We start from the raw sequence: 24518 nt of genomic DNA on the forward strand, positions 1-24518 counted from the left end.
CTCGCTGCGTCTGATTTCAAGCTACCAACATGCTGTCACTGAACACAGAATTGAGGTGTTGCCCGATACTGGCTCCTGTGAGCTGGTGTGAGTGTGCTAGCCCCAGCACGCCCCTGGATCTGCGACAGAAGTGCGGGTCAGGGTCTGGGACTCAAACATGGCCGGAAAGTAGTCTTTCTGCTTCCTTGTAACTAAAAACAAAAGAACCAAGACCCTTTCTGGGAAGGCAAATATGTAATAGACTGCAGGTCAGACCATATGAGCTGGTATTCAGCTAGAAGTTTTTTTCTATCTATGCTTTATATCAATTCATCAGATATTAATTTTGTTCATATTATATAAAAACACACTCAAGGTCTTAGAAGTGAATAAAGCAAAAATTCTTCAGTCAAGGGGCCTACTATTTAGTACAGGAGATAAGACACGTATGTCCATAACTGAAGACAGATAAGTACCTTCATGGGGGGGGGGCAGATAAAGTACCGAGGGAGCTGAGGTTGGAGCAGACTTTTCCTACCAGTAAGGTACTGGAAGGCTGCATGGTTGAGGTCACACTTGAACTTGTGCTTTTGTAGTCTGGATCAATTTGGCAAAGCAGATGGAGCCAGGACAAGCAAGGACATTCCAGGAAGGTAGGAGTGAGCCAAGCGGGGATACACAGGGCCAGGTGTTTGGCCTCTGATGTGTTGTGCAGTGGTCCGAGTTAGAAAGGGAGGTTGGAGAAAGCTGATGGAGGGAACTTTGGTGCCTCAATGTCAGGTTGAGGAGTTGGGAATTGGCTCCTGAGTTGGTAAGGAGTTAAAAGTTTTGAACAGTGTGAGAGGGAAGGAAAAAAAAAAAGGAGCTTCAGTGACTTGAGGGTTTCCAACCTCTCGATTACTATGAACACGTCTGCAAGAATCGTTGAAATGGAGGGCTTGGGGAGAGATGTGATGATTATGTGATGTCCAGTTGCTGTGGGATCCAGTTGGGATGGGTTATTTGCAAAGCCCATGCTCATTCTATTGCTCTGGGAATGCATGGTCGGACATGGCCTCCAAGGGATCTGGAGGCAGATCTGTGCTGGGAAGAACTGGGTGGTAAGAAGCAAGACAGGTGGGATTCTACACAGGAACTAACACCAACTGCCTTCAGGCTGGAGGGAAGGGCACTAGGGGAGAGACATACCGAGTATCAGGGTAGCACTGATGGACATGGCAGCTGACCAGTTACAGGCGGTGGGTGCCAAGTGTGGGTGCTCCAGGGAGATGGTGTTCCGCTAACAGGTGGCCAGGGAGAGGGCAGAGGTGGCTTTTCATTTGAAGACATTACATCAGAGGGATTGATGAGGTGTCTTTTTGGAGATAGCCACCAGCTGGGAAAGTGAGGCTGGAGCTTGTTAATATAGTGTGAAGGACAAGAAAGTCTAAGAAGTATGGTAGCATTGATAAAGATAGCTGAAGTCGGCTAAAGACGCATCCACGCAGGGTGCTCACGAAACACATTCAGAGTTGAACAGTTGACTGCTCTTAATACGCCAGCACGGGTTTCCTAGAGTCTGAAGTCTTTGGTTCTGTTCTGCATTCTTTGCTCCCCCTGCCTGTTTCCCCCTCAGTTTCTATATTTATTGCTTTCTATTTTCATGTCCCTTGGTTTCAGCTCATTATAACTGTCCTTACCCCCCTTTTTACAGCTCAGTTTTTATAAGACTTAAAAGGGTACATCATAAAGTTAGAAAGGCAGAATTAGTTTATTGTGCTGCAAAAGTTTTTGAAATCCATACTTTATTTTTTAAAGATTTATTTGAAAGTCAGTTACACAAGGAGAGAGAGAGAGAGGTGTCTCCCATCTGCTGGTTCACTCCCCATCTGGCCGCAACGGCTGGAGCTGCGCTGATCCGAAGCCAGGAGCCTCCTCCAGGTCTCCCGCATGGATACAGGGGCTCAAGGACCTGAGTGGGCCATCCTCCACTGCTTTCCCAGGCTACAGCAGAGAGCTGGATCGGAAGTGGAACAACTGAGATTCCAGCTGGCGCCCGTATGGGATGCTGGCACTGCAGATGGTGGCCTTGCCCGCTACGCCACAGCACCAGCCCTATCCATACTTTTTGATAGCAGGTGCTTTTCATGAAAGTTTTGGAGACTCCTCATGTGGCTACAAGTTTGCCAACTGACTTCTGGGGAATCTGGTGACCCCTGATACTTACTGCTATTTAGTCAAGACTGAATGTCAGGTACTTCTAGGGACAAGATGACATTCTCACTGTTTGGCTGGGTGTGCTCCTGGAGGGAGTTCTGAGCAGGAAATGGAGCTGCTTGCAGGAAGAAGGGGCAGCAGTTGCCCTCTGCATGTGTTTTACATCTACTTCATCAGGGCCTTGGACTCTAGCAGAAATCTGTTTGTTTAGGGGCAAAAACTTTCTGATAATCTATTTTTTTGTATGGGGGAGGGTAGGCCAAATCATCAAGGACATAGATTCTGGAAGTCCAGCAGAGGCGGCTGGCTTGAAGAACAATGACCTGGTAATTGCTGTCAACGGCAAGTCTGTGGAAGCCCTTGATCATGACGGTGTGGTGGAGCTGATTAAAAAGGGTGGAGATCAGACTTCACTGTTGGTGGTGGACAAAGAGGCGGACAGCATGTATAGACTGGTAAGTAATTCAGGCCCCATCCCATGTTCACGCAGTAGGACTGGGCCCACTCATACGCTCAAACTCTGGGATGATGAATTCCTAACTTGTACCTTACATTGGAAGGGGTATAACAATCCTTAAGGCGGAATTGAAGCTCAAATTGGTACTGGAGAGAGAATGCCAAGTGAGTGGTAGATGGATTTTAAGTGTTTAGACTTAAGATTTTGAAAGAGCAGGTGTTCTAGCAGTTAAGTGCCTGTGTCCAGTATCAGTGCCTGGGTATGATCACCAACTGCGGCTCTAGACTCCTGCTGCTGCAGACCTGGAGACAGTGGTGGTGTCCTCCGTGTTTGGGTTCTGGCCAGCCATGTGGGAAACCTGGACCCCATTCCTAACTGTAGCCCTTTCTCACATCTAGGGTGTGAACTAGTGGGTGGGAGCTCTCAAACATTTTTGGGGGGGTGTTGTGGCATAGTGGGTTAAGCCGTTGTTTGTGACACTGGGATTCCATATGGGTATTGGTTTGAGTCCTGGATGCTCCACTTTCAATCCAGCTTCCTGCTAACATGTTTGGGAAAGCAGCAGCAGATGGTCCAACTGCTGGGGCCCCGGCACTCACATGGGAGACCTGGAAGAAACTCCTAGCTCCCAGCTTCAGCCTGGCCCAGTCCTTGCCATTGTGGCCATTTAGGGAATAAATCAGTGGATGGAAGATCTCTGTGTATCTTTATGTAACACTGCCTTTCAAATAAATAGATTCTTTCAAAATCATTTTTAAAAAGATTTATTAATCTGTGAATATAACTGCCAAAGTTACTCTTGGTGATCTGAGAAAAATCTATGGAGAACAGGAACTTAAAGGGCTAGTGCTATGGCACAGCAGGTTAAGCCACTGCCTGTGGCGCCAGCATCCCATATGGGCACCAGTTTGTGTCCTGGCTGCTCCTCTTCCAATCCAGCTTCCTGCCGATGGCCTGGGAAAGCAGCAGATGATGAATCAAATGTTTAGGCCCCTGAGTCCACATGGGAGACCAGAAAGAAGCTCCAGGCTTCAGCCTGGCTCAGCAGCCATCTGGGGAGTGAACCAGTGGATAGATTTTTTTTCTCTATCTCTATCCCTCTCTCTGTGTAACTCTTTCAAATAAACCTCTTCTTCTTCTTTTTTTTTTTTAAATAATAGGAACTTGGGAATAAACATAGCCTTAACTTCCTAAAGTAGAGAATAATTAGATTTTAAACTGCAGATCGGTAAATTCCATCAATCTCTGAAGAGACTAGAGAGAATTATTAAACAGGCTATAAATCCTTTGCAAAAGAAAGGAACAAAAAGATTCCTCAAGACCAAGTTGACTCAAACTATTTTTACTTCCTCTTAGCAACTTTTTTGAAAGATTTTATTTGAAAGGCAGAGTGACAGAGAAAGGGGACGCATGCGTGCGTGAGAAAGAGAAAGATTCCTTTCATCCACTGGTTCAATGACTGCAACAGTCAGGTCTGGGCCAGGTAAAGCCAGAAGTCTGAGACTCCAACTGGGTCTCCCACATGGATGGCAGGGGTTCAAGTACTTGGGTCACCTGCTGAATTTCCAGGCTCATAAGCACAAGTGGAGTGGGAAGGACTCGAACTGACGCTCCGATGTGGGGTGCCAATGTTGCAAGTGGTGGCTTAAACCTGCTGTGCCAAAATGCCAGCCCCCTCTTAGCAACTGTTAATCATAACACCTACTATTTGCATATTTTAAGGTTTTACAGCACTTATTTTCCCATAGGAACTGAGGTTCAGATTAGTTTAATCATCATTGGAGGGAATTTTAAGCACCATCTGCCTGCTGGGTGTTGGTCATAGAGATGAGAACAAGATAAGAAGTTCTTGTTCTAGGTGCTATAGTCATAGAAGCTTCCAAAAGGACATTAGATGATATATAAGGAGGAACGGTGTGGGTGGTGGTTAGTCCCTTTTCACAGGTTAGGAAACAAACTTAGAGCGACCAAGTGATGTGCTTAGTAAAGACTGAAACCATTATTTGAACCCAAGTTCTTGGACTTTTAGTTCCTTATACCATACTCCTTGGCACATTTTGATAAGATATTTCAAGGTGATTGTGGAAGCAAGATGAAAAGAGTGAAGTGGATGACAGAAAAATCAATGGGTTTTCAGCAAGCTGAGCAGTCATTCCTAGAGAACAGCTGTTATTGGAACCATGTAGAGAAGTCTCCAATGGTATGCCACTTGTTTCTATCTTAAACCAGTTTATTACATTTGAATGGAGACATGGAGAATGTATTGAACCTACTTATGGATAAAATGCTGACAGACAAAAATACTTTGGACAGTATAATATTCAAAATATCTAGGATGGAAAGAATAAAACCCACAAGATGAAGTTTAAATAGGGGTACATTTGAAGTAGCATACTAACTTAAAAGCAAGTTGTAAGAGAATCAAATGGTGAGCCCTGGAGACTACAGATAAGGACCAGAAGCTTAATGATACTCCAAGTAGCAGCCCCACCCAAAAAAGGCAACATACTTACTTAAGGATTTATGTATGTATTTGAAAGGCAGTGTGAAAGGAGAGGGAGTGAGAGAGATCTTCCATCCACTGCTTCATTCCCCAAATGGCCACAACAGCTGGGTCTAGACCAAGTTGAAGCCAAGAGCCAAGAACTCCATCCAGGTCTCCCAAGTGGGTGTGAGGGACCCAAGTGCTTGGATGGTCATCCACTGCCTCCCAGATGCCTTAGAAGGAAGGCGGATCGGAAGCATGGAGTAGCCAGGACTTAGACTGGTACTTTGGTGTGGGATGAGGGCTTCCCCAGGGGAAGCTTAGCCTGCTGTCCCACAATGCCCCCTCCCCCAAAAGCAATTTAAAATTATATCAATTGATACGTGGCTTCTGAATAATCATCTGACTTTCCTGATTTGGCTACATTATACTGGAATTAGTAGTAATGTCACTTTGGACAAGTTAGCCACTGTGCCTCAGTTTCCTTAGTTGTAACATGGGGGTAGCTACTGTAAAGAGTGGCTGTGAAAGTTAAATGAGTCAGTGTTTAGAGCTTACAGAAGAATGCCTCACACATGTTATGTTAAAGTTCTCAGAAGCAGACACAATATTGATTGGAGAGCCAGTGACAAGGTAACCAGGGGATGAGGTTTTAGAAACTGCAATATATTTGGCTTGAATAAACATGGACTTTGGAGAAGAGAGCATCTTCAAGTATTTGAAAGGTTATTGCATATGAGATTTCTTTTTGTTGATTTTCTATACAGTACAGCTGGGCCAAATGGAGAAGCTATAGGGAGTTAGCTTTGGGCTAAGAACAACGGAAGCTGCCAGAAATGGGATGAGTCAGTTCTGCAGAGTGGTGAGCTCCCTCCCAGTGGGCAGAAATGTCAAGCAGAAGTGGGTGGCCACTGCTCCAGGTGTTCTAATAGGGATCCTGCCATCAACTCCTTTCTAACTCCTAATACCACAACAGTATGATCACAGAATGACTTAAAACTGTAACTTTTCTGGTGTTGTTAATAGTGAACTTTGTTCCATGAAGATAACTGCCCATCCTCTTCTTGTTCCCTTCCCAAAGTAAGAGTCATAGGTTTGGGGGTGGGGGTCGGCCCTTGAGATGTATCGGTTAGTAGGAGATACCTAGCACACACTAGATATGTATTCAAATGAAGAATGAACAGAAACTCATGAAATGTCCGAAGTTTTTTTTTAATGTTCTTGCTACTTTTTTCAAATATTATATGAAAAGCACAGTAAAAGAATCTTTCATCCACTGGTTCACTCCACAAATGGTTGCAACAGCCAGAGTCAGGAGCCAGGAACTCCATCTGGGTCTCCCACATGGTTGGCAAAGGGCCCAAGCACTTGGGCCATCTTTCACTGCTTGCCCAGGTACAGCAGCAGGGAGCTGTATTGGAAGTGGAGCAGCCAAGATGCAAATCAGCATTCCAATATGGGATGCTGGTACTGCAAACAAGCGGCTTAGCCACTGGGCCACAGCACAAGTCTCGAGTGTTCACACTTTGATGTTACTGTAATTTGCATCAAGAACAGCTGCTGTTAGTGGATTTCCTTGTTTAGGTAGGGCTGTTACTTTGGTATATGACGAGTCACTGATACTTCTCCACACTTTAAAGACTCCAGTATGGAACATTTGTAAGTATATTGCTGAAAGGTCTGAAGTTAGTTGAACAGGGTAACGGAGGTTGTGCTGGTACTGTTGTTGCCACAGGAGATGTGGTCTTGCGGTTTAGCAAGACAGACGCTAACTAGAGGACCCAAGATCTAATTTTAGGCTGCTGCAGCGTGATTTGAAGAGCACACACTGAGCTCACCTTCCGTTGCTTGACTGCCTAACAAGTCCGTGTCCTGCACATGGTGGGCAGAGATTTAACTGCTGGCCCAGGATCACACGGCACCCAAATCTACCCTCTGACCCTCTCAACTGAATTCCATGGCCAGTAGGTTTTTTTAAGATTTACTTGAGAATGGCCGGCGCCGTGGCTCACTAGGCTAATCCTCCGCCTAGCGGCGCCGGCACACCGGGTTCTAGTCCCGGTCGGGGCGCCGGATTCTGTCCCGGTTGCCCCTCTTCCAGGCCAGCTCTCTGCTGTGGCCAGGGAGTGCAGTGGAGGATGGCCCAGGTGCTTGGGCCCTGCACCCCATGGGAGACCAGGAAAAGCACCTGGCTCCTGGTTCCTGCTATCGGATCAGCGCGGTGCGCCGGCCACAGCGTGCTGGCCGCAGCGGCCATTGGAGGGTGAACCAACGGCAAAGGAAGACCTTTCTCTCTGTCTCTCTCTCTCACTGTCCACTCTGCCTGTCAAAAAAAAAAAAAAAAAGATTTACTTGAGAGTTACACAGAGGAGATACAGGGAGAGAGGTCTTCTATCAGTTGCTTCACTCGGAAGTTGAACTGCTGCAATGGCTGGAGCTGTGCTGACCTGAAGCCAGGAGCTTCTTCTGGGTCTCCTACGTGGGTGCAGGGGCCCAAGGGTTTGGCCATCTTCTACTGCTTTCCCAAGCCATAGCAGAGAGCTGGATCAGAAGTGGAGCAGCGGGGTCTTGAACTGGTGCCCATATGGGATGCCGACACTACAGGTAGCAGCTTTACCCGCTGTGCCACAGTGCTGGCCCAGCTAAGCTCTTTATTTTCTTTTAAAGATTTAGGTATTTCTTGGGAAGGCAGAGTTAGAGAGGAACAGACATCTTCCATCCTCTGGTTCACTCTCCAAATGGACACTGGCCAGAGCTGGGCTTGTCTGAAGTTATGAACCAGGAGCTTCCTCAGGGTCTCCATGTGGGTGCAGGGGCCCAAGGATTTGGGCAATCTTCTGCTCTCCCAGACCATTAGTAGAGAGTTGGATTGGAAGTGGAATAGCCAGGACTCAAACAGGATGCTGGTGCAGCAGGCAGAGGCTTTACCCACTATGCCAGAGTGTCAGTCTCTAAGCTATTTTTTAAAGTAAGTCCTTTCATTGTTCCTTTTTCTCTTACTTCCTAAATGACCACAATGGCCAGGGCTGGTCCAGGCTGAAGCCAGGAGCCTGGAACACCATCCATATCTTCCAGATGGGTGGCAGGGGCCCAAGTACTTGTGCCATCCTCTGCTGCTTTCCCAGGCACATTAGCAGGGAGGAGGATCAGAAGCAGTATAGCTGGGACTCAAACTGGGGCTCCAATATAGACCGCTGGGGTTGTGGACAGCAGCTTAGCTTGCAGAACCACAGTACTGGCCCCACTCTATTTTTAAAAAATCAACTATGTGTCCTGTTTATATATTATGATCATTGTAGTTTTCAGGTGGAAGCTCTGTTAGGATAAGCACTTGAAAATGGTGGCGAGTTTGACATAGTTACTGCTTATAACACATGGTAAAATGAGTACAACAGATCTCAGGACTGGAGTGGGTAGAGGCGATGGCAAGAAGTAAGTTGGTGTTTTTTTTAAGATGTGACCATATGGTAATGGCTGCCCTCCCCAAGTTATTAGAGTATGAGGGGTCTTCAGAAAGTTCATGGAAAATGTGTACTATAAGAAAATGATGCATGAATTTCAACTTTGTTTTCAAAATAATTTTTAATTTCATTTTCCCATGAACTTTAAGAATTACCCTTATATATAGGCTGGTCTCTACTTACTGTCTTGAGTCTTCAGTGATAAATGTTTTACATCCTCTGTGGTAAGGAGCTCTGAAACCATAGTACTGAACAGGAGGGGCCAGAAGGGGTTACTCTGCAGGAGCTCCTGGGCTCCTGTCACTCCCAAAAGGGGGTTGCAAGTGCGTTGTTCAGGGTCTTGTTCACTGTCGGGGAGCCAGAAGAAGCTAGCTAGTTCTGTCAGACTTCTTTGCAGTGGACAGTATATTCTGTACTGTTTTTCTTTTGTGCGTATTACTCCACGACAGAGCTCAAACTTTTCTCCTTCCCCTGGCTGAGGTGGTGGGCAGTTTCATAATCAGGTTTGTCTGGAAGATGGGTAGAATATGTATGACACCTTCATAAATTAAGCCAGCATGTCTAATAGTCTACTCATACTTACAATTAAGTCAATTTTCCCCCTTTATTTTCAAAAGGCTCATTTTTCTCCATTTCTCTACTATCAAAGTCAAGAACTGCCTAATGGTTCAGTCACGGAGGTTGCAGCTCCTACCCCTGTTCCTCCGGAGGTCTCAAGTCCAGATCCTACAGAGGAAGTAGAAGATCATAAGCCTAAACTCTGCAGGCTGGATAAAGGGGAAAATGGCTATGGCTTTCACTTAAATGCGATCCGGGGCCTGCCAGGCTCATTCGTCAAAGAGGTATGGTAATCTGGTTCCAGCAGCACAAAGAACACAGACACAATTGGGGTAGTCTCATTTTCTACTCCCCATTGATGGCTTAGTAAAAAGCTTATTGGAGACCCAAATTTCACTTGGGTCAGAAAAATGCTATCTCGTACCCCTTAAGTTAGCTAGGAGTGCACTGTGAGAGCTTTTGCTACTCAAACATCTGGTCCACCTCATTGTCGCTCTAGACTCATTTAACCCAAAGAGTGAGTTGACATGACTAGTTGACATTCACTGTCAACCCTCCCTGCTGCTTCTGTGCATCTGGTGTAATGCCCCCACTTTGGAGGCACTGACAGGGAGAGGATTATCCCTACAGCTGTAAAGGCTGGCAGTGTGAAAGGGGGACCTCAAACTTAATGCTGCCAGCCTAGAAGACATACAACATGCTATTCAATCACTGTTTGTAACACTGATTATTCAGGTATGGAAGTTGTGGCTTCCATGGGTAGAAAAGTATTAGAACATCTTTTTGGAAGTAATTCCATGGTTATGAGCAAATTCTTGAATGGGTCTATCTGAAGGAAAGTTCATCTCTCACATGCCCTTCTCCATGTTAGGCGTTGGTAACTTGGCACATCTCTTCACAGGTACAGAAGGGCAGCCCTGCTGACTTGGCTGGGTTGGAGGATGAGGATATCATCATCGAAGTAAATGGGGTGAATGTGCTGGATGAACCCTATGAGAAGGTGGTGGACAGAATCCAAAGCAGTGGGGACAATGTCACATTATTAGTCTGTGGAAAGAAGGCCTACGAATATTTCCAAGCTAAGAAAATCCCTATTGTTTCCTCCATGGCTCTTCCATTGGCTATACCTGCAGATTCTCAAGGAATGTTGGCGGAATTGGAATACAACTTGCACGAGGCAAAAGAACGAGTGAGTGGTGACACATTTCTCTCAGTGATCTAACTTTCCAAAGCCCCTAATAAATCTGTTTCAGATTTGTGACTATGTAAAGATAAGTTATTATAGAAGAGACAGTATAAATACAATGAATTTCCCACTTTCATAGCATGCAGTCGACAGCAATTGCCTAGAGTTGATAAGTTTATCAAATTATAAAAGAACCTGAATCAGATCATCTAGCTATAAATTCTGTCATATTATCACTCTCTATTTGCTCTCTGCTTTCCCACCTATAAAACAGGGATAAGTTGTTTTAGCAGGATTATATTAAGGCTATCAGTGATTTGACAGAAGATGGCCCAAGGCCTTTGGACCCTGCACCTGTGTGGGAGACAAGGCAGAAGCTCCTGGCTTTGGATCAGTGCAGCTCTGGCTGTTGCGGTCATCTGAGGAGTGAACCAGCAGATGGAAGATCTCTACCTCTCTAATCAATAAAATCTTTATATAGATTATATAAATTCCTTGGTAAACTTCAGTTTGATATTTCGAAAGATTTTTATTTGGAAAGCAGAAGATACCGCTCATTCTGTTGCTTCACTTCCAAATGGCTGCAATGGCTGGGGCTGGTCCAGGCTGAAGCTAGGGTATTAGAACTCCATTAGGGTCTCTCATATGGGTGGTGGGGCCTAAATACTTGGACCATTTTCTGCTACTTTCCCAGTCACACTACCAGGGAGCTGGACTGGAAGCAGAGCAGTTGGTTGGGCCTTTAACAAACACTCCACTAGTGGATGACAGTGTCACAGGCAGACTTAACTTGCATCATAATGCTGGCCCCTCAGACTGACTGGTATTTTTGTCCAGCTTCTTATAGATGAAGCTGAGGTCCAAAAGTGAACTGTCTTATCCAAGTTCATAAGGGACATTTATGTCAAAGCCAGGATTTTAAAAGTTTAATTCAATATTCTTCCATTATATTCTGATATATATATATTACATATAACAAATGCTCATTTTAATGAACACACACAACAGCTACTGATCTTAAGCATTCCAGCATATAACACTTGCCTTTCAAGATTTATAATTCCTGTCAATTATAGTATCGTGCTACTATGTCCACAGTAAGAAATCTGTGCAAGTTGGAAACAAAGCCCAGTTCAGGTCATTCCTCTTAAGGTAGTCACACTTATAAATCCTTTATTTTCTTTTGCACAGGCGCACAGTACAGCTTCAAATTCTTCTTCCAATTCTGAAGATACCGAGCTGTAATGAGAACAGATTATGGCTTTGGCTGATAGCTGTTTCTGGATATTCAATAAAAATCCTTTAAGGAACGAGCTGCCACCTGTTTGTTAGAGAACTCCTCTGGGAACCACTCATCACATTGGATTGTCTTCTGCTCTCATTTGTCTGAGGTGCTGCTATTGCAGATGGCTTATTTATGGGTAACTTAGGAAGAATTATGGCAGGAGCCAGATTCTTTTCATGTGATCTCTTCCCAGCTTCAACTTAACCTCCTTTCTTTGTATGATGATATCTCTTACCTTTGAGTTCCCCGAGCACCAAAGATGATTTGTAAATCTGTGAGAACTGCTAATTAAGGTATCTAAGCAGATAAGTTCAGTAAAATTATGCTTTTGTAACAATGTTGTGGTTACTAGAATAAATACTATTAAAGATGCCTTCCAAGTACGCTTGAAACTTCCCTGTTGACTGGTATCACCTAAAGGGAGCTCTTGTTTGGATCAATGTCTTTGTGCTTTAATCTTCAAAAACACAATAACACACAGAATAAGACCTTAGTAGGAAGAGGAGCCTTCGAGAGAACCATATTCAGGATTTTCTTAAACCATCCTTCTGAACATTATAAAAACTTCGTAGCATCTACCTAGATGAAGAAAATGCATTCTAGGATAGAGAAGTCTTATTCCAGTTATTTTACTCCATAGCATGAGGTGGCAAAGAAAATGAAATCCAGAAAAGTGACATTTGTAGAATCTACTTCAGTTGTATACCATCCCTCTCCCAGAAAGAGTTCTTGCTTATTCTGACAGGGGAATACATGTGGGATGCTAACTTGGGTAACACAAACTAATACTGATGTGTACTTGATAAAATGAATGTAGGACCAAAGTGTCATAATCTGATTTTAATGGGAAAGCCACAGCCTACTTACTCCATGTGAGCACTGACTTAAAACAGAAATCCAACGTATTTGGCCCAGTTACCACAAACATCTCTTGCCCCAGAGTTCCAGTGTATTTCCCCCCAACCTTCACTCCCACCTGGCCTGAGGCTAAAATCCACACAGAACGCTGTCTGCTGAGGACTGCCTGGAGTTACTTCTACTCAAGGCCTAGTTGATGCTACTCCCGATCTCAGTATCATCTCTGGAGGAAACCTATGCTGCCGCAGCATCTTGTTTAAGTCCTGGTCCTCTCCACTTTCCCTCTTCAATCCAAATTCTGATACTATTGGTCACTATCAGTAACAGCCTGAGTTCAAGGTGCCATATGCTTCTCTGGGGCCTGTTTGTGAGCCAAATAGAGGAAGAGTATGCTGGAAAGCGCGCTGACCAGGAAGATCACATCAAACCAGCGGTGATAGAAGTTGAACTGCAGTTCTCCGAGGACTTCAGTGATTATGGTGCGGTATTCCACAGGCATGCTCATCCGGATCAGCAGCACAGAAGAGACGAAGTACATGCCCTGGCAGTCAAAGAAGTTAATACAGGAGTTACGGTGAACGTAGTGTGGGGCAGGTCCAGGGGAACTGTTAAATTCTTTAGAACACATTTGGGGCATTTTACAAAGCTAGTGCATTAAACTTACCATTATCTGTGCTAACAACAGGACAATGACATTGGAGGATTTACTGCTGGAGATGGCATAAAAAAACTGTCAAGAAAGGGAAGAGAGATGAACTCGTGTAGTACTAGATTCCTGTGTCATGGGCAATAAGTCACATGGTTAACCTTTAACTGAAAGTGTCTCTTGCATGCCACATCCTGTATAGAACTCAGATGATCAGGGTTACAAAGAAGAGATGGATGACTGAGAAAGTTAAAACCACCAACTTCCTCTTGGGGAAATTAAGTATTACATTGTAACATGAAAATTCCTTTCACTATCAAATTTCAGAAACTGATGGGAAACAATCTTAACATTCCTGTAAAACATTAACACACAACTCTAGGCCATTCTAACCATCTGTAGGTGTTTCTAGATTTCTGAGCTCTTTCTGCAATCACGCTATATATCTGGAGATCCCTTCTTGTCTCAAACTCTTTTTGACAGAGTGGATAGAGAGAGAGGTCTTCCTTTTTGCCACTGGTTCACCCTCCAATGGCCGCCGGTGCGCTGCGGCTGGTACATCGAGCTGATCTGAAGCCAGGTGCTTCTCCTGGTCTCCCACGTGGGTGCAGGGCCCAAGCACTTGGGCCATCTTCTACTGGACTCCCAGGCCATAGCTGAGAGCTGGCTTGGAAGAGGAGCAACCGGGACAAGAACCCGGTGTGCCGGCGCCGCTGGCGGAGGATTAGCCTAGTGAGCCGCGGCGCTGGCCTCAAACTCTTCTCTTTCAAACAGCTCTTGCATCTTGAGATTTTTACCTCTTCCACATCAATGAAGCCTGCCTACATTAATCAGAAAATAGCTGAATATTCTACTGTGACCTTATTTCTCTAAAACTGGGCTTTTATAATTATTCTAATCTCAAATATCTGTCTCATTCATTTATTCCCATTATATCATGTGCCAGGCTCTATTCTAGATGCTGGTGACATACAAGTGAACAAAACAGATACTTATCCTATTATCTCTGGTAAATGTTCTTATCTGTGATTAGCATATACACTACTTTTTTTTTTTTGTGACAGGCAGAGTGTACAGTGAGAGAGAGAGGTCTTCCTTTACCGTTGGTTCACCCTCCAATGGCCACTGCGGCCGGCGCACTGCGCTGAACCAAAGCCAGGAGCCAGGTGCTTCTCCTGGTCTCCCATGGGGTGCAGGGCCCAAGCACTTGGGCCATCCTCCACTGCACTCCCTGGCCACAGCAGAGAGCTGGCCTGGAAAAGGGGCAACCGAGACAGAATCTGGTGCCCTGACCGGGACTAGAATCCAGTGTGCCGGCGCCGCAAGGTGGAGGATTAGCCTATTGAGCCACGGCGCCAGCCTAGCAAATACACTATTATTAATTTACATAGTAGTTTAACTTTTTAAAAATTCTGGGGGCTTGGCCGGTGCCACGGCTCACTAGGCTAATCCTCTGCCTGCGGTGCCAGCACCCTGGGTACTGGTCCCAGTCAGGACGCCGGATTCTGTCCTGGTTGCTCCTCTTCCAGTCCAGCTCTCTGCTGTGGCCCGGGAGTGCAGTGGAGGATGGCCCAAGTGCTTGGGCCCTGCACCCCATGGGAGACCAGGAGAAGCACCTGGCTCCTGCCTTCGGATCAGTGTGATGCACAGGCTGCAGTGCACCGGCCGCAGCGGCCATTGGGGGATGAACCAACGGCAAAAGGAAGACCTTTCTCTCTCTCTCTCTCACTATCCACTCTGTCAAAAAAAGAGAAAAATTCTGGGGGCTGGTGTCATGGTACAGCGGGTTAAGCCACCACTCATGAAATCAGAATCCCATGAGTGCCAGATGGAGTCCCGGCTATCCACTTCCAATCCAGCTCCCAGCTAATACATCCAGGAAAGCAGTGGAAGATGGAGCCAACGCTTAGGTCCCTGCATCCACATAGGAGACCCAGAAGAAGCTCTTGGCTTTGGCATGGCCCAGCCCTGCCCATTGTTGAACCAGTGGGTGGAAGATATCTTTTTTTCTTTATCTCTCTGCCTTTCAAAAAAAAAATATCTTTAAAACTTCACAAGGTAGAAATCCTAATTAGATAAAATGACCTCATAGTGCTACATGTAATTCAACAAATGAGAAGTACTTTTCAACGTTCTGATAGAAACATACCTTGGTAAGCGTGATCAGCAATCCTCTGATGGATGTGACAATGATTATTCCAACCAGAATGAAGGAAATGTGTTGGGACCAGAACTTCACCTGTGCTCATAACAAAGAAAAAAATCTGTTAAATCTCCTCTGTTGAGTGACGTGTGAAAGTTTTTTTTTTTGGGGGGTAAAGATTTATTTATTTGAAAGGCAGAGCGACAGAAGGAGGGACAGAGAATCATTCCAGCCACGAAAGTTCACTCCTTAAATGGCTGCAATGGCTGGTGCTCAGCCAGGCTGAAGCCAGGAGCTTCTTCTGGATTTCCTATTTGGGTGCAGGGGCCAAACACTTGGGCCATCTTCTGCTGCTTTCTCATGTGCATCAGCAGGGAGCTGGATCGGAAGTGGAGCAGCTGGGACTTGAACCAGTGTCCTATGGGATGCCAGCACTGCAGATGGCAGGTTTTTTTTTTTTTTTTCTTCTAAACAGGCAGAGTGGACAGTGAGAGAGAGAGACAGAGAGAAAGGTCTTCCTTTGCCGTTGGATCCCTCTCCAATGGCTGCCGCAGCCAGCGCACTGCGGCTGGCGCACTGCGCCGATCCAAAGGCAGGAGCCAGGCGCTTCTCCTGGTCTCCCATGGGGTGCAGGGCCCAAGCACTTGGGCCATCCTCCACTGCACTCCCTGGCCACAGCAGAGAGCTGGCCTGGAAGATGGGCAACCGGGACAGAATCCGGCACCCTGACCGGGACTAGTACCCGGTGTGCCGGCACTGCTAGGCAGAGGATTAGCCTAGTGAGCCGCGGCGCCGGCCACAGATGGTAGTTTAACACACCTGTGCCGCAGTGCAGGCCCCTAAGATGTATTCTAATTACATATGTGACTGTGAAATACAATTTCATGAGAGTACCTATCTAGTTTTTGTTTGGCTATTTTTGTTTTTTAAAGGGGTGGAGGAAAGTAAGTAAATGGTGAATAAAACACCTACAGGAAAACTTCAATCTTAATTAGCAGTTTGAACTAAAGGGCAAAAGAAGACAAGTACAGTTAAGTGATGACAACACTAATAAATCAGAAAATACTCAGACCTAATGATGCAGCTTCACTGTATAAAAATTAAAAGGAAACTAACTCAACAGTAGCTTGATTACTTATAATATTTATGAATGATAGTTCTCTGATCACTTAAAACTTTTATAATAGACATTCCCAGCTAAGTTCTACAAAATAGCTTAACTTCATCTGAAACACATGATGATACCTTTTTCTCCTCCTACATTGCTTGATGCTGAGAATTTTGGGGCCCTGTGCTTGATTCAGTTCTGAAAAGTGAGGGAGAGCTGCTGCTACTGGTGTCTAAAATCTTTTTATTCAGAAGGATGAAACATGGAGGAATATGTAGATGAATTACAGATGGAATATACAGACAGCACGTGAGTGGCATAGGAGAGAACTAATAAGGAAAAACATTTCTAAATATTCAGTCCAGTAAAAAATTTAAATAAGGAAAACATATACAACAAGAGAAAAGCAGAGTTAACAATATAATTTATGTAGGTGCCAGAGCTCAATAGGCTAATCCTCCACCTGCGGCGCTGGCACCCTGGGTTCTAGTCCCAGTCAGGGCACCGGATTCTGTCCCGGTTGCTCCTCTTCTAGTCCAGCTCTCTGCTGTAGCCCGGGAGTGCAGTGGAGGATGGCCCAAGTCCTTGGGCCCTGCACCCGCATGGGAGACCAGGAGAAGCACCTGGCACCTGGCTCCTGGCTTTGGATCAGCGCAGTGCGCTGGCTGCAGCAGCCATTGTGGGGTAAACCAACGGAAAAGGAAGACCTTTCTCTGTCTCTATCTCTCTCACTTTCCACTCTGCCTGTCAAAAAAAACAAACAAAACAAAAACAAAAAAACAAACAAACAAACAAAAAAAAAAAACAAAAAACAATATAATTTATATATTACTTAAAAAAGATACCATGTTCCTTTCACAGGCAAAAAGGAGACACTAGTGATTATCATCAAAAAAAATTATGTACTCTGAGCTAATTCTAAAGGACTGGAGTTCAATGTACTCTTGTTCTTTTTCAATTACCCCCTTGAGGTAAGGTGCATGTTGTGAATTTGTGTTTAGGGTCACAGCACAGTTAAAGAGCCCACAGGATGGCCGGCGCCACGGCTCACTTGGCTAATCCTCCGCCTGCGGCGCTGGCATCCCATATGGGCGCTTGGTTCTAGTCCTGGTTGCTCCTCTTCCAGTCCAGCTCTCTGCTGTGGCCTAGGAAGGCAGTGGAGGATGGCCCAAGTGCTTGGGCCCTACACCCGTATGGGAGACCAGTAGGAAGCACCTGGCTCCTGGCTTTAGATCAGCACAGCGCGCCGGCCGTAGCAGCCATTTGGGGGGTGAACCAACGGAAAAAAGGAAGACCTTTCTAACTCTGCCTGTCCAAAAAACAAAAAAGCCCACAGGACTAACAGTGAGAGACACTGGTCTTAATACCAAAGTGCTAATCAGCCAGGATTATTATTGGTCATGTACACAGCTGAAAAATATACTATTGCATGAATAAAGACGCTAAACTTAAATTGGGACATGGGTGTGTTTATGACAGTGCATTACGAAATAGGTAGATGATTAAAAAATAAACTCAATGGGGCAGGTGTTGTGGTGTAGTGGGTAAAGCTGCCGCATGCAGTGTTGGCATCCCATATGGGTACCGGTTCGAATTCTGGCTGCTCTACTGGTCCCGCTCTCTGCTATGGCCTGGGAAAGCAGTGGAAGATGGTCCAAGTCCTTGGGCCCCTGCACCCATGTGGGAGACCTAGAAGCAGCTCCAGGCTCCTGGCTTTGGATTGGCAGAGTTCTGGTCATTGTGGCCATTTTGGGGAGTGAACCAGCAGATGGAATACTCTTTCTCTCTCACTCTCTGCCTCTAACTCTGCCTTTTCAAATAAATAAATATATCTTTAAAAAACAAACAAACCCAACTTGTGCACAGTGGACAGTTACTATCTTTAGCCAAAGGTCCATATGAATGAATTGAAAAAAGATAATTTCTTATGCCAGAAATAATTTCAGTGCCAATTTTAAAACTATTTTAGCTCTAATTTGTAAGTTTCTATCAGGGGAATCAAAGGTGAGTTATGTGTTTGAAAAGCTCACTAAATATGACAGAGAGAGGTATCTGAATACTTAGTGGTGAGAAACTGGTAAAGTGGTAACGTCTACAGAGGGGAAGTGCTTTCAGCTTTTCCCTTTTTAGAATGATATTGGTTCTTGGTTTGTCATATATAGCATTTATAATTTTTTCAAAAAGATTTTTATTTATTTGAGAGGTAGAGTTACAGACAGAGAGAAAGTCTTCCATCCGCTGGTTTACTCCCCAAATGGCCACAAAGGCTAGAGCTGCGTCGATCCGAAACCAGGAGCCAGGAGCTCCTTCCAGGTCTCCCATGTGGGTACAGGGGCCCAAGGACACGAGCCATCTTCTACTGCTTTTCCAGGCCATAGCAGAGAGCTAGACTGGGAGTGGAGCAGCGGGGTCTCAAACCAGTGCCCATATGGGATGCTGACACTGCAAGTGGCAGCTTAACCTGCTATGCCATGGTGCCAGCCCCACAAATATAGTTTTGTCAAACTTTGTTTTATACCTTTGTCAACCCAATGGTTAAGAATGTTATACTACTATAGTTTTAATGACCTGAGATTATTTGAAATTTGCGATATGTGGGTGAAATGATCATCTTTCCATTTGATTATTATTTATAGTCCTTGCCTATATTTACACTAAACCATATTTATGCTATTACACCTATATTTATGATAAACTAGGGTCTTTTGGTTTTTAATGGTTGAACTCTACATTAAGTGGAACATTAAGCATTAATGTAAATTAAAATGTTAAAAATGTTATCTCAAAAATTGAAGAAAGAAATGGGGAAGGAGGAAAGGTGAGAAGGACAGAAGGGAAAGGCAGTGAGGAAAAGAATACCATTTTATTGTTAGAATTGTATTTATGAACTATTTGAATCTGTTAAAAATGATAAAAGCTAAAATAAAAAATTATATAATTACAATTATATATTACATATAATTATAGCAGATAAAACAGAAAGAAACATAACAAGCCAGGATCTTGATATAACTCTTACGTCAAATTGGATTCCCAAGTAATTCACAGTGATCTCAATGCCTCTTGTGACAGGATCAGTTTTCCCAACTCGATCAAAAACAATATTGATGGTTGCCTACAAAGACACAGATCTTTATATCAGAGCTTCTGAATAATCACCATTTCAAAAAGTGTTTAAAAAATTAATGAACTGATCATACAACATATCTGATGGTACAATGTTTCTAAAAATACAAATGTTTTCAATTCACATAATATATAGGAAATCTGTTTTGGCTGATTACACAAAGGCAGACGAAAGTCCCTATCCCGTAAGAATAAGGGGAATAAAGCTATGTCATATATGCTTTAAGTTCTCAGGAGCCAGAAAAGTAACATTCTAGCAGAAAATAGTTAAGGAGTTCCAGGATCATTCTGTGTGAATACTTGAACAAAGACTACAATAATAAAAATGTTACAGCTAATAAGCCAACAAAGAAGATCAAACAGAATTATAAAAGCTACAACTTGGCCGGCACTGTGGCACAGCGGGTTAACGCCCTGGCCTGAAGCGCCGGCATTCCATATGGGCGCCAGTTCGAGACCCAGCTACTCCTCTTCTGATCCATCTCTCTTCTATGGCCTGGGAAAGCAGTGGAAGATGGCTCACGTCCTTGGACCCTGCACCTGCAGGGGAGACCTGAAGAAGCTCCTGGCTTCGGATAGGCGCAGCTCTGGCAGTTGCGGCCAATTAGGGAGTGAACCAGCGGATGGAAGACCTCTCTCTCTCTGCCTTCCTCTCCCTGTGTAACTCTGACTTTCAAATAAATAAATAAATCTTTTAAATAAAAAGCTACAACTAATCCTTAAGGAAGTTTAAACAAAGGAAAAAGGACAAAGAACAGCAACATAATAGTGTTAAAGCTAAGCATATTAATAATCACATTAAATTTAAATAGGATAAATCATAGATCAACAAACTGCCACTGTTCTGTGAAAGTAATCAAAGACAATAATACATAAATGAATGGGGTTGGCTATGTCCCACAGCAGGTATTAGGGTACAGTGGGTGGCTATGGTGCAGTTAAGCCAATGCCTGCAAAGCCTATGTCCATATCAGAGTGCCAGTTCAAGTTCTAGCTGCTCCATTTCTGATCCAGCTCCCAGTATTTGTGCCTGGGAAGTGCTTGTGCCCCTGTCATCCATGTGGGAGACTTGAAAGTAGTTCCTGGCTCCTGGTTTCAGCCTGGCCCAGCCCTGGATCTTGTGGCCATTTGGGGAGTGAACCAGTGGATAAATGATCTCTGTCACTCTTTCAAATAAATAAACATTTAAAAAACCATTTATTTACAAAAGCAAGCAGGGGCTGGGCTTGACCTATTTGCTGATCCTAGGTGTAAACATGGCAATGAAATGGCAGAGACTGTCAGACTGGATAAAAAATTAATAGCCTACTACTGTTTTTGTTGCCAACAAGAAAACCACTTTATATATAAAAATACAAACAGGTTAATAGCAAAAGGATGGAAAAAACATATTATGATAACACTAATCAAAGTAAAGCTGGGACGTTCATATGAATATCAAAGTAAATTTCAGAGCAAAAAATATTACCAGGTGTTAAAAGGATCATATCAAAATACATGAAGCAAAAACTGATAGAAATAAAAAAGTATAATATGTCCTCTCTAAATAATAGTCAGAAAATCAATAAGCATACATAAGATTTTAATAACATTATTAATCAGTCTGACCTAATGACATTTATAGAACAGTCCAGCCAAGAACAGCAAAATACACTTTCTAGTCAAGTACATTACTATGTTGCACTAAGTTGACTATATTCTAGGATAAGCTATAAATCTTGATAAAATTTAAAAGATTCAAATCATAAAAAATATGTTGTTAGATTTAAATCATACAAACTTGTAGGGAAAATGGAATTGGGTTAGCAGAAGAAAGGAAATAATAAAGTAATCAGTGGAACAGAAAGCAGAAGAGGAAATCAATCCAAAAGCTAGTCTATAAAAAGTCTAATGACATAAAAAAATCTTTACTAGACTGACAAAGAGAAGATACAAATGATATGAGAGTGGGGCAGGCATTTGGTGTAGCAGTTATGACATCACTTAGGACACCTGTACCCCATATTGGAGCACCTGGGTTTGAGTACCTGTTCCTCCACTTCTGATCCAAACTCCTTGAAAGATAAAAATACAAGAGGTCACTCAAGAAGAAACAGATAACCTCCATATACCTTCTATCTTTAAGAAACTGATAGTTTCTAAAAATCCTTCTGCCAAAACAGAAGGCTTAGGTGGCTTCACTGGTAAATTTTACCAAACAAGGAGAAAATAATTCTATACAAATCTTTCTGTTAATTAGGAGAAAACCAATACTTCTCAATTGTTGTCTAAAGTTACACCTAGACATCAAAACTGAATAGAGGGGCCAGTGCTGTAGCATAGCAGGTAAAGCTGCTACCTGTGATACTGGCATCACATATGAGCACTGGTTTGAGAACCGGCTGTTCTGCTTCTGGTCCAGTTCTCTGCTGTGGCCTGGGAAAGCAGTGAAGGAGGGCCTGGGTCCTTGGGCTTCTGCACCCACGTGGGAGACCTGGAAGAAGCTCCTGGCTCCTTGCTTTGGTCTAGCCAAGCCCTGGCTGTTGCAGCCATTTGGGGAGTGAAACAGTGGTTGGAAGAGCTCTATTTTCCTCTCCTTTTCCCTTTGTAACCATGCCTTGCAAGTAATTTAAAAAATAAAAAATAAATAAAAAGGCCGGTGCCGTGGCTCAATAGGCTAATCCTCTGCCTTGTGGTGCTGGCACACCGGGTTCTAGTCCCAGTTGGGGCGCTGGATTCTGTCCCGGTTGCCCCTCTTCCAGGCCAGCTCTCTGCTGTGGCCAGGGAGTGCAGTGGAGGATGGCCCAAGTGCTTGGGCCCTGCACCCCATGGGAGACCAGGAGAAGCACCTGGCTCCTGCCTTCGGATCAGTGCGCTGAGCCGGCCACAGCGTGCTGGCCGCGGTGGCCATTGGAGGGTGAACCAATGGCAAAAGGAAGACCTTTCTCTCTGTCTCTCTCTCACTATCCACTCTGCCTGTAAAAAACAACAACAACAACAACAACAAACCCAGAACAGAGCCTGATATTCTTCATAAACAGAGATGTAGAAAAATCAAAACAGTCAACATCATACTTAATGGTGAAAGACTAGATGATGCTTGCTCTCTTAAATCAAGGATAGGATGACTACTGCTACCACTTCCACTTTGTACTGGAGGTTTTTGCCAGTGCAATAAAACTGTAGGAGGAGCAGCAGGAGGAAGAAGGCAAGAGGAGATGGGAAATGAAGGGATGTAAGCAGAAGGAAAGGGGAAGGCAATGGGGGGGGGGGGGAAGGAGAGCAAGAAGAAGAGAGTAGAAAGGAATAAGACATACACCCTGGAGAGGAAGAGGCAAATTATTCTGATTTTCAGAGACCTGATTTGTCTATCTATAAAATCAATTAAACCTATAAAAGAGCATCTATTAATAATAAAGAGTTTATCAAGGTTGCAAGACATAAATTCAATAATATAAGAATCGACAGCATGTCTATATGCTAACAACAATCAAAACAATGAGGGACCGGCATTGTGATGCAGTGGGTTAAGTTGCTACCTCTGATACCTGCATCCCATATGAGTCCAGCTGCTCTTCTGATTCAACTCCCTACTAATGCTCCTGGGAAGGCAGTGGAAGATGGCCCAAGTGGTTGGGCCCCTGCCAACCATGTGGGAGTGCCAGATGGAATTTTAGGTTCCTGGCATTGGCTTGGCCCAGCTCTGGCTGTGGTATAGTGGGTAAGAACGCCATATGGGATGCCCACAACCATGTGGGCGCCAGTTGGAGACCTGGCTGCTCCACTTCTGATCCAGCTGCCTGCTAATGTACCTGGGAAAGCAGTGGAAGACGGCCCAAGTGCTTGGGCCACTGCACCCATGTGGGAGATCCAGAAGAAGCTCCAGACTCCTAGCTGTGGCCTGGCCCAGCCCAGTCATTGCAGCCACTTGGGGAGTGAACCAGTGGATGGAGGATCTCTCTCTGTGTAACTCTGCCTTTCAAATAAATAAATAAATCTTTAAAAAAAAATCAAAAAAGCACAATCCAAAATAAAGGAAAAAAAGTACTACCAAGAGAATAAAAACATTTGAAAATCACTTATTTGATAAAGGATTTCTAGAGTATACATCCCACTCCAATTCAATAAAAAGAAAATAGCCTTATTACAAATTTGGTAAAAGAGTTGAATAGATAATTCACCAAAGAGAATAAACAGCTGGCAAATAAGCACATGAAAAGATGCTCAACATTATTTGCCATGAGAGAAATGTAAATTAAAACCACCACATGGCCGGCGCCGCGGCTCACCAGGCTAATCCTCCGCCTTGTGGCGCCAGCACACCGAGTTCTAGTCCCGGTCGGGGCACCGGATTCTGTCCCGGTTGCCCCTCTTCCAGGCCAGCTCTCTGCTGTGGCCAGGGAGTGCAGTGGAGGATGGCCCAGGTGCTTGGGTCCTGCACCCCATGGGAGACCAGGATAAGTACCTGGCTCCTGCCATCGGATCAGCGCGGTACGCTGGTCACAGCGCGCTGGCAGCGGCGGCCATTGGAGGGTGAACCAACGGCAAAGGAAGACCTTTCTCTCTGTCTCTCTCTCTCACTGTCCACTCTGCCTGTCAAAAAAAAAAAAAAAAATAAATTAAAAAAAAAAACACCACATAATACCACCTCATATTTATCAGAACTTCTAGAATTAAAAAGCCTAACCACAGGGAGTACTGGCAAGCATGTGGAGAAACCGAAACTCAGATATATTGCACGAAGGACCATAGCACAATCTCTTTGGTAGAGTCTAGCTGTTTCTTTAAAGGTTAAACATACATCTGCCGTATGAACCAGACATTTTGCCCTTAAGTGTTTACTAAAGAGAAGAGAACATATGTCCAAATACAGACCTAGACAGAAACATTCACAGGAGCTTTATTTATAATGTCCCCATACTGGAAATAAACAGACACCCACCAGCAGGTGGATAGATAACCATTGGCATACATCCATAGTATGACATACTACTCAGCAATAAAGCAGGATAAATCACTAATACACACAATAGAAAATTAAAAATAATCAT

General features: G+C 44.3%; 2 protein-coding genes across 36 annotated transcripts in view; one reads left to right on the plus strand and one right to left on the minus strand.

Annotated features, from left to right (window-relative positions):
• The window catches only part of PDZK1 (PDZ domain containing 1), a 54089-nt gene extending 42099 nt beyond the window's left edge, over positions 1 to 11990 (plus strand). For 11 of the 12 annotated variants that reach the window (XM_070076638.2, XM_089336610.1, XM_089336611.1 and 8 more), the window contains 4 exons: positions 2434 to 2630; positions 9196 to 9420; positions 10038 to 10325; positions 11514 to 11990. In XM_070076638.2, coding sequence (XP_069932739.1) covers positions 2434 to 2630; positions 9196 to 9420; positions 10038 to 10325; positions 11514 to 11567 — 764 coding nt within the window. In that variant the 3' untranslated portion in view covers positions 11568 to 11990. 12 annotated transcript variants of the gene reach the window in all.
• A 442-nt stretch (positions 11991 to 12432) lies between these two features.
• Positions 12433 to 24518, minus strand: part of LOC100358013 (Golgi pH regulator) — a 67285-nt gene continuing 55199 nt past the window's right edge. For 12 of the 24 annotated variants that reach the window (XR_016210677.1, XR_016210674.1, XR_016210670.1 and 9 more), the window contains 4 exons: positions 19382 to 19477; positions 15261 to 15350; positions 13130 to 13195; positions 12433 to 13006 (listed from right to left, as the gene is read on the minus strand). Coding sequence is in view for 13 of the 24 variants with exons in the window: in XM_002715650.6 (XP_002715696.1) it covers positions 12800 to 13006; positions 13130 to 13195; positions 15261 to 15350; positions 19382 to 19477 (459 nt within the window). In the remaining 11 variants the exon portion in view is untranslated. Of the gene's footprint in view, positions 13007 to 13129; positions 13196 to 15260; positions 15351 to 19380; positions 19478 to 24518 lie in introns of those variants that run through there. The other 12 variants (XR_016210675.1, XR_016210672.1, XM_089300054.1 and 9 more) reach the window with 3 other exon arrangements.

The sequence above is a fragment of the Oryctolagus cuniculus genome, chromosome 7 (assembly GCF_051225735.1).
Source record: "Oryctolagus cuniculus isolate XC-2025 breed Fujian yellow rabbit chromosome 7, ASM5122573v1, whole genome shotgun sequence".
Lineage (NCBI taxonomy): Eukaryota > Metazoa > Chordata > Mammalia > Lagomorpha > Leporidae > Oryctolagus > Oryctolagus cuniculus.